General features: G+C 44.7%; 2 protein-coding genes across 2 annotated transcripts in view; one reads left to right on the top strand and one right to left on the bottom strand.

The window, feature by feature from the left end:
* Positions 1-3378: 3378 nt before the first annotated feature.
* LOC101760046 lies at positions 3379-5083 on the bottom strand. The gene has a single exon (XM_004972557.2). The coding sequence runs from the start codon at positions 4934-4936 to the stop codon at positions 3638-3640; it is 1299 nt and encodes a 432-aa protein (XP_004972614.1). The 5' UTR covers positions 4937-5083; the 3' UTR covers positions 3379-3637.
* Positions 5084-5291: 208 nt separating this feature from the next.
* The window catches only part of LOC101759642, a 5958-nt gene continuing 1336 nt past the window's right edge, over positions 5292-9913 (top strand). Inside the window, exons 1-8 of the mRNA XM_004972556.4 lie at positions 5292-5477; positions 5789-5865; positions 6101-6425; positions 6834-6978; positions 7703-7817; positions 8567-8628; positions 8803-8921; positions 9360-9527. Coding sequence (XP_004972613.1) covers positions 5430-5477; positions 5789-5865; positions 6101-6425; positions 6834-6978; positions 7703-7817; positions 8567-8628; positions 8803-8921; positions 9360-9527 — 1059 coding nt within the window. The 5' untranslated portion in view covers positions 5292-5429. The remainder of the gene's footprint in view (positions 5478-5788; positions 5866-6100; positions 6426-6833; positions 6979-7702; positions 7818-8566; positions 8629-8802; positions 8922-9359; positions 9528-9913) is intronic.

Here is a 9913-nt window from a genome sequence, read left to right as displayed (position 1 = left end):
AATTGTAGGTCATTTTGACTTTTCTAAGTCCATAGATGTTTAGATGCATCGACATAGTGTATGTCTAGATGTATAATAATATCTATGAACCTAAAAAAGCCAAAACAATCTACAATTTGGAACGGAGGGGGTACATGCATGATCGCTTCAACCCTCACATTGATCGATACTCTCTCCATTCCAAATTGTAGGTCATTTTGACTTCTCTATATTTAGATGCATACAAACCAGTGTCGGGTGAAAAGCTTCCGCTTCTTTATGAAAATAAGAATCATCTGATAATTTGGACCCGGCGCGGCAGTATGTAGATCAGGCTGGTACTGCAGTACCTCCAATTCAAGTCAACGACAAAGGCAGCAGGCTGGAATGGGTCCTTCAACTATAAGACAGCTGTGCCCTATGAGGTCAACTGGCCAGAGTTATTTATGTCTCGTCATCATGTCCAGCTTTAGAAAAGAGAATTCGTTATCTTGGGGTGCTTAACTGCATTGTTAAATTAAACCATGGACGTCAGCCTTAGCTGATGTTTATCATTCAGAAAACAGTAATGGTTCGAAGAAGCAGCGCACTCCATGCAGCGTATACTTGTGCTTGCAGTCTATATGCTCTGGAGCTGGTGTGAGAAGTTTGTTCCTTATTTGGTACTGTAGTGATGATATGGCCATGGCATGTTTATCGTTTCAGGTATTGCGTTCCCAGTTGTGTATATGCATGCTCTGCTTGCATTTTATGCAATGCTGCAATGTACTAGTATGAATCATGAATGCCGAACAAGGTTTACCTTTTGACATGGTTAGCACTTGCTGCAACCGGCTATTTTCTCGTTTTAGCTTTGTACTGCTTAAGTCTTAATAATGTGCAACAGCTACCTGATGCTACTTAGAGTCAATGCATATTAGCAAATTCAATCAATGTTCCTATAAACTGTTGATCGTTTGTGGTTAAATAAATGCTATGTTATGGGTACAAGCTAGCTGTGAGAATTTGTTGTACTAGCTACACTGGATGAGTATTACTTACTCTTAAACTACAGGTAACTCTTAAACTGCAGGTACCGGAATCTTACTATTTGTCATCATCTGCTTCTTATGGCCTTTTGTGCATTATATTGTTGCAGCACCATATTACTACATTTATTTTAGGGCCAATTCTGTTGGCATGGATCCTTAGTCTATCTTGTACTGATTATTTCTCAGTTCTTGTTTTGACATGAATGGTAATGCAATGAGCCATTGTGCTTTTAACCAACCTAATTCTGTTACATGTGCTATTCCCAAACCAATGTTTGCTTCCCTGAAAACTTTTGTTTATGAAAATCTGGTTGTGAGACATTTGAGGCATGGATTTCCAGACCATTGTGGAATATGATTCCTCAGAGCGGTTTTAGAAAATGCCACTAGTAAACTTCCTCAGAAGGTGACTCTTTGTGTTATTTTCAGTAGTGCCTGATGAACCTTTTGATGCTTGCATCCAAGGCCTGTCATTTAGTATAGTCAAATTATCCCTGTGAATGCATTACATTTCAATAGCTCAACTTGGCTGTTTTGCATCCAAGGTCTGTGTCATATGTCTGATGTTTCAAGACTCATCATGTTCAATAGCTCAACTTGGCTGTTTAAATGCCACTAGCAATTCAGTACAAATTAAACTAAATCAGATGATATGTACAAGGATCATAGTTTTTTCTACCACGCCATTTAACCCAAGAAATGTAGAGAAGAGGTTTGGTTCCCTTGGAATACTGAACTGCAGTGTTAAATTAAACTATGAACTAGCCATAGCTAGTGACCTATATTGAGCACGACGATACAATCAGCTCTTATTTGATTGGTTTGTCCTGTCTTGAGCTATTGTTTGCAACTGGGTTCAGTTTGCTGTGAATGTTGAGATAATCGATCTCTTGTGCGACAACACCTGCAATGTTGAGGTCTTCACAACGAAGATCCTTATAAAAAAAATAAAAAAAACGCATGACAAATTTTGAATTGTGATTTGTTGGGACACCCTCACTAGGAGAGATCCCTCCAAAAATACTGGTATGCTGCTTGATGTGGCGAGCACACGGTATTCTTTAGTAAAAGGCGAAAGAATAGTTCGCTTTGTGCTCACCACGCAGCTCCGTGAACTCAACTGAGAACCATGCCCTCCCTTATAACGCTATTAGTCGCTGTGTCATGTGCCAAGAGGCAGCAGTATGGTACTAATCCCTACTAAAACCAAAGCCGATATCCAAACCAAGGCAGTTAAGCAGACCGCGCCCAGGAGTTATTGGGCCTAAATATGTATTATGTTCGTGGTCCCTTGAGTTCTATTTCGGCCCATAATCAGGTCATCGGTGTCATTTGAGAGAGAGGGAAAAAAAGAGGAGCGCTAAAGGTAGCACTGTACTCCGTATCCTTTTTTTATGCGTATTCAGAAAAATGAACACAGTAGATCACCAGGCATGTAAAAGAATACTTCTTTGTTTTTTTTTGGAGCACACTGGTATGACCCTTCACGACTGGAAAACACTGGTCAGACGGACCGAAGAGCTAGTTACATTATGCATTCACACCAAACAGCAAACAAGAACCAAGTCCCGGTATTAGGATCCAACGGAATTTGAACTCCTTTGGATTCACATAAAAGATTTCAAAAGCAATCGCCCACTTCCAAACACACAATACTCTAAGAAATATCTAGTACAGCGAAATGAATTTCCCAACTGTAGCCATGGCAAGAGTAAGGTTCAGAATATCTAGTTCAGCGAAATGAATTTCCCAATTGTAGCTACTACAGTATCTTTCAAAGTTTCGAACACCAAATAATTTTTTTTACAAATGAAGCAACAAACAAGGGCAATTTGTGTGTTTGATAAGATAGCTATTTCATACATTATCTAGAGATGTATGTGCAAACAAAAAAAGATCTGCAAATCAAGTTTCTGCTTTAACTAAGTAAAACTCACAATGAGCGTGTAAAGGTGAAAACAATATAAGAAATAGAAACAGATTATAAGGGCATCTCGTATCTTATTTTACTGGTACATGTGAACTCTAAAGTAGCAAACCATGCAACATCAAATGAAAGATTTACAGGAGTTGACCTAAATACTAAAGTAGTACCAAGCAAGACAAGAGGTCATCATTTCAAATGATAAAGCATCTCCAACACTACCAAATTAATGTTAGATGTTACTATAAAAATGCAAGAAGTCGAAATATACATCTTTTTTCTACTTGTTAGTTGCCACTGAGATACTAGTAACAAGCTAGTTTAGGGGAGGACAGTACCTGAATTGATAAATATCCCACAGCAATATCACCACGAGCAAGGAGCTATCTTTACACAGCCATATCTCCGAAGCAGTAAAGATTTCAAAATGATAAGCACAAGGCATGGCTAAAGGTCGTAGTTTAATTTAACGATGCAGTTAAGTACTTCGAGAGAATGAATTCTCTCTTCCTACATTTCTAGGGACGATATGCCATATCCACACATATTGGACCCATTGATTTCGAGACCTAGTCACTAAAGTCTAAACAAGAGATGACATGAGAAAACCATTATGTTCCACATAGTTAAGCAAATTGCTGAGTACTGTAGTCCAGTCATGCAACACAGCTACTGACTGACACCAAGCCAGTTGATCAAACAGCTACTGACGGACACCAAGCCGAGACATAAAGAACTCCAGCCAGTTGATCTCATAAGCTACTGCCGTCATATAGTTGAATGACCGTTTCCAGCCTGCTAGTTTGGTTGTTGAACCTGACTGGAGGTCGAGCACATACGCATTATCAGGATCCGAATAGTATAGCACGAGTACACTACTGCTCTTCTCACCAATAGAAATCATGGACAGTGACTCTATTCCGAATAATCCAAGTTCCACACCAACCGGCACTGATTGAGTGCACAGCCAGGCCGTCCCAGTGCCTCCCAGACCTCCATCTTTCTGGGTCAAGATCCATAGGTAGTTGTTGTGAAGATAAATAAGTGAAAGCCTTTCATCCATGCTCAGGCACAGCCAAACATTGGTCCGGTCCATTCGCATGATGCGTGGAAGCATGTCAAGGGGGAGCTCTGTTGCAGAGACCGACCCGGTGCTGATGCCGACATCAAGGGTGTTCAAGCTTGGCCCATTTGGATTGCCGCTGTTGCTGTGGAAGAGCCACCGTGCAGTTCCACCGGTAACTACAGCGACGCGGTTACCAAAGGGCCCTGCCAAACTTCCCTGTATGCAGCTCCAACTCCTCGATGCAGAAGCTGCCGATGAGAACTTGGGGATAAGCACTCGTCCTCGTCCATCCTCGTGATAGACGCCGGTGAGCAGCACCTGGAAGAAGGTGGAGTAGCCACTCGACGGACGGTGCGGGCCAGCGCCGTGGTCGGCAGCCGAGAGGACGGCGTACCCCCTGACGCCCTCGTCGCCGAAGCAAGCGACATCCAGCGGAGGGAGGAGGTCGCGCTTCCCGGCGAGCAGGTCGCACACGCACAGGCGAAGAACGGAGATCTTGTCTTTGGATTGGAGAGATAGGCGCAGGAGGAGGAGACCGTCGCGCGCCGCCAGCGGCTTGGCCTGGTCGAGGACGCCGGCGTCGTCGCGGACGAAGGAGGTGAGGAACCGGCGCCCGGGCCCGAGCGCAGACCCCGGCGCCGGGACAAGGACCGGCGCCCGTGAAGGGAAGAGCTTGGAGACCTTCCTCCGCGCGTTGACGCTGAGCTGGTGGCGCTGGACGAAGAACCCAAGGAGCGAGGCCCCGCCGCCCGCCGGCCAGTGGCGGCGGCGGAGGAGGAAGGCCGGATCCGCCACGAGGCGGCGCCACGGCTTGCACACGGCGGCGCAGCGGAAGAGCGACAACACGTCCGGCACCCGCGCGAGGATCTCGGAAATGACATCCTCCGGGAGGGGCGGGACGCATGCCGCCGCCGCCGCGGCATCCATTTCTGACATTTCAACGACAGATTCCCTCAATCCCGCACTGGTAGGAAAAGCTGCGAATCACGTCAAGGATGCGGCGGAATCGCCATCCGCGGACGGCGCTGCAGGGGGTAGGACGGCGGCGACGACGCGGCGGTGGCTTGGGAGGGGAATGGGGGTTTGGCGGCTGGGGGGGAGGGGGTCGCTCTGGGTGATTCCGGGGGCGCAGCACAAGTGGGAGACGACCCAATTGGAAGTCATGGGCCGGGCCAGATTTTAGCGTCGCAGTGCCGTGTCGCAGATTTTGGCCTTTTGATGCTACCGGCCGGATCCGCCCAACCCCCCTTGGGCCTGGCCGGTATAAATCCGCCCAGCCGGTGACGTCTCGTCCCGGCCCACAACCCACAGCTCCGCCGCTTCTGCTGCTCTCTCCGCTCTCGGCTTCGTCTGCACGCAACCGCCTCGCATCCGCTCCCCGACTCCGCTCAATTCTTCGCCGCCGCCGCCGCTCGCCGTTCGCCCCAGCATGGCCGCCGCGTCGTCCGCCACCTCCATCCACGAATTCACCGTCAAGGTCAGCCCCGTTCATCTCGCCGTCCTCTCCCCAGCGTAGATTCCGGAGGAGATGGGAATGGGACCCTGCAATTTTTCACATGGATCGTCTGCTTAGCTTGCCCGGAGAGGCCCTAGCCCGAACCAGCTGCATTGTGCTTACTCTGGATTCCAGTGACACCTGATTCGTGCCGTTTGATTGGCTTGCAAAACGACTGAATTTGTTACCCAGTTGCTAGCTGCTTCGCTGAATTTTCTGAACTTTAGATGCAGCAGCGTCCGATTTTGCAGCGAGAGTCTAACGAGTGCGTTTTTCCTGTGCGTTGTGTGCAGGATTCAAGCGGGAAGGATGTTGACCTGGGCACCTACAAGGGGAAGGTTCTCCTCATTGTCAATGTCGCATCCCAGTGGTATGAATCATCTGCATAACCTTGTCCTCCTAACACGCCTTGCTCTGGTATGCTCAAGTTAGCTAGCACATAGTAACTAGAACTTGGAATGGTACTATTGTAATTGTTTGGGCCATTGCAAAATTTCATCAGTAATAAGGTCGTTGATGTGCTTGGAATCATTTGTGCCTACTTAATATATTCTGTAAAATAATGTTTGTCTGTGCTTACTCATTTCATTGTGGTTGGAATCCAGTTATGATCATAGGACATCAGTGATCGAAAGGGCGTATTTGGATTTCGTATCCAATTATGATCATAGGACATCAGTGATAAGGGCGTATTTGGATAAGAAGAAGGAGGTTGAAGAAGAAAAGGAGAAGAAGAAACAAGAACAGGATGCTAGGAAACAAGAACAGAAACTAGTTATAGATTCAGCGACAGAGCTTGGAGTGGACCTGATGGAAGAACAACTCTGGGATGGTGTGATCAAGATCTGCATGCATGATGATCTACGCAATATCTTCCTGTGCACACCTGTTGAAGCAAGGCTCTCCATGATCAAGCAATATGCTGCTACGGTCTAAAATCAAACCCTACCATCCATGCATTGCACCTAGATGTGACTTTAGTTGGCATGATGGCCTATGTCTTTTGTGTGTGCTTGTCATGGCGTGTAGTTGAATTAAGTTGTGTTGGTTATTATTTATGTTGTGATGACGAACATATGATGAACTATGTCAGGAAGCGTTTAATTACAAGCATGGTTGTTGAATTTAGTTACGTTGCTTATTATTTGTTAAACTGATTGCCTCTGTTTGTTCTAATTACAAGCATGGTTGTTGAATTTAGTTACATTGCTTATTATTTGTTAAACTGATTGCCTCTGTGTGAGAACAATGGATGTTTCAATGGAGGTAGCAGGCTTTAGTACTGTGGCTACCAAATGAATTGTACTAACTGTTTCTGTGTTTTTTTGCAATGGGCAGGATGTTCAAGCTCATTTTGGTGCACAAGTTGAAGCTCCAGTGGAAGAGGAGGATGAGGAGGACGAGGAGGACATGCTGGACGAGTGGTGGGAACTATTCTGGAAATTGGTGGTAGAAGACGATGATGAAGCACCATTTATCTATGGTATGTATGGCTATGCTATTCATCTGGACAAGTATTGCAATAGAGGACCGTACAGGAATCCAGCATTGACTGGGGAGCAATGGGTACTTAACAAGCTTGCCAATGAATCATCCTGCTACACCATGTTTAGGATGACCCCACACATGTTTCATAGGCTGCATGATTTGTTGACATCTGAGTATGGACTCACAGCATCAAACAAATCTAGCACGATTGAGGCTCTTGGAATGTTCCTTTGGATATGTGGGGCACCACAATCAGTTAGGGAAGCAGAGGACAGATTTGAGAGATCACTAGCCACTGTACATAGCCTATTTTACAAAGTCCTCAATTGTATGGTAGACCTATCTGCCGACATCATTAAACCTTGAGACCCAGACTTTAGAACAATGCATCCCAGGATGCAAAACAATCGGTTCTACCCTGAATTGAAGGGTTGCATAGGAGCAATAGATGACACTCACATTCCTGTGGTTGTGCCAAGTGAAAAGTTTATGCAGCACGTGTAGGAAGGGCAAGACAACCTAGAATGTCATGGCCGCTTGTGACTTGGATATAGTCTTTACTTTTGTCCTTGCTGGGTGGCCGGGTTCGGTGCATGACATGAGGGTGTTTGACGATGCAATGACAACTTACAGAGACCACTTCCCAAAGCCACCTAGAGGTACACAGACCTGTTTCCCACTCATTACTGTTTTCTAATTGAACTATCGTAAACTTACAGGTATCTACTGTTTACTTGGTGGACTCGAGGTATGCGAACCGAACCGGCTTCCTGGCTCCTTACCGGTAGGCCAAGTATCACATCCAAGACTTTCAAAACGCGCCCGAACCACAAGGTATGAAGGAGATATTCAACTTTGCACATTCATCTCTTAGAAATGTGATCGAAAGGGCGTTTGGAGTGTTGAAAATGAAGTGGCGCATATTGTTGGACATCCCGGCCTATCCACCAGAAACACAGACACGTATTATATGTGCATGCATGTCGTTACACAACTTCATTAGGATTAATGGTGACTTTGATAGTCACTTTGGTATAACGGACAGCAACATAAACTATATGCCTGTTGAAGGCACTCAGGATCAGTCGGAAACAGTGCCTGCGCCAGAGAGTGCGGACATGGCAAGCATGAATGCATTCCGAGATATGCTTGCTGAACATTTGTTTGCTAGATCTTGAATAATTTGTGATTGAGGACATGTAATTGTTTATGTACTTTGTGAGGATTTGTAACAATTTTCGGCGGATTTGAATCTGTAATAATTTGTGGCGCACTTGAGAATATTTTTCTTGATGTTTTGTTTTTGAAAATGCAATAAATTGTGTAGACATTAGAGTTGTTCATGCGTTTTTTGCATGACAACATGCATGGGCCATGCAACCATGCAGAATTCGTGGTTTTAATGATGCTAAACAGTGAATTGCAAAGTTTGTAGAGGTCAAATTTGGGACACGCAGAATTTGGCACAGTTGCAAAGTTAGTGTGAACAGTAAATGCAAAGTTGGGAGGTGCAAAATTGGGCAACTAAACAGGGTCATTATTCTGCACACTGCTAATTATTGTACTGTGACTGATTATTTCAGTGGCTTAACTAACTCCAACTACACTGAGCTGGCCCAGCTCTATGAGAAGTACAAGGACCAAGGTGTGTACTTAATCCATTGCCTTTGTATATTCTCTGTCTTCCATTACTTGTCTATTTTCATGGCAATATGGACAATGATTTATTTTGTCCAATGTCGATTGTTCATCGATTTAAACAATTTCAGCTGTTGGTGGTGCTGATCAGTGAGTACAATTGCCAATTTGTGGTTTGTAGGCTTTGAGATCCTGGCTTTTCCATGCAACCAGTTTGGCGGGCAGGAGCCTGGCACCAATGAGGAGATTGTCCAGTTTGCCTGCACACGCTTCAAGGCCGAGTACCCCATCTTTGACAAGGTAAAAGTTCTATGCTAGTTGATGCATAGTACTCCCTCCATTCCAAATTATAAATCATTCCAAGAATCTTGAAGAGTTAAAGCATCTCAAGTTTGACCAAAATTATAGAGAAAATTATAAAGATTTATGATATCAAATAGGTATACGATGAAAATATAATTGATGAAAAATCTAATGATACTTAGTTGATATCATAAATGTTATTATATTATTATATAAATTTGGTCAAACTTTATATACTTTGACTCTCCAAAATTCTTGGAATGACTTATAATTTGGGATGGAGGGAGTAGGATAATAGGATTTGGCTGTCTTAATACAAACATACAGTTTTCTGACTTGGCAGAATGATGTGCGGGTATTAGTGATGACCTCTACCCATGTAGAATATAATTCCTTGTGGAGTAGTACTGAGCCTAAGCTCTTATTACTTGTCAGGTTGATGTCAACGGTAACAATGCTGCACCCATCTACAAGTTCCTGAAGTCTAGCAAGGGTGGCCTCTTCGGTGATAGCATCAAGTGGAACTTCTCCAAGTTCTTGGTTGACAAGGAGGGGCGTGTTGTGGATCACTACGCCCCGACCACTTCCCCTCTGAGCATCGAGGTAAACTTCCAACACCGTGTTTTGCGTTTGTTGTACAAGCTTAACCAGTATGCTATCTTGAGGCAACATTAACATCCCCCCCCCCCCCAAACTCCAGAAGTGTTGGGGCTGGTTGTGTTCTCTGTATTGCTAAACCGGTTCTGGTACCAGCTATGGAGGATCCACTTCGGATCTACTTGGTTAAACATGATTGAGCCGCATAATACGTGACACTCATGCCTAAACCGAGTAAACACGAAAATGCCGTCTGATTTCATCCGATTTAATCCACTTGAACAGGACCATTTAGCAAACCCACACCAAAGTGAGCGGTTCCCGAGGATAGAACATGTCCACTGAGTTAAGCAACTTAACCATTTAGTTTGGTTGTAAAATAAGCATCAAAT

The sequence above is a fragment of the Setaria italica genome, chromosome VI (genome assembly GCF_000263155.2).
Source record: "Setaria italica strain Yugu1 chromosome VI, Setaria_italica_v2.0, whole genome shotgun sequence".
In the NCBI taxonomy this organism is placed as follows: domain Eukaryota; kingdom Viridiplantae; phylum Streptophyta; class Magnoliopsida; order Poales; family Poaceae; genus Setaria; species Setaria italica.
Note: the sequence above shows the minus strand (reverse complement) of the source record. Positions and strands in the feature narration are given on the sequence as shown.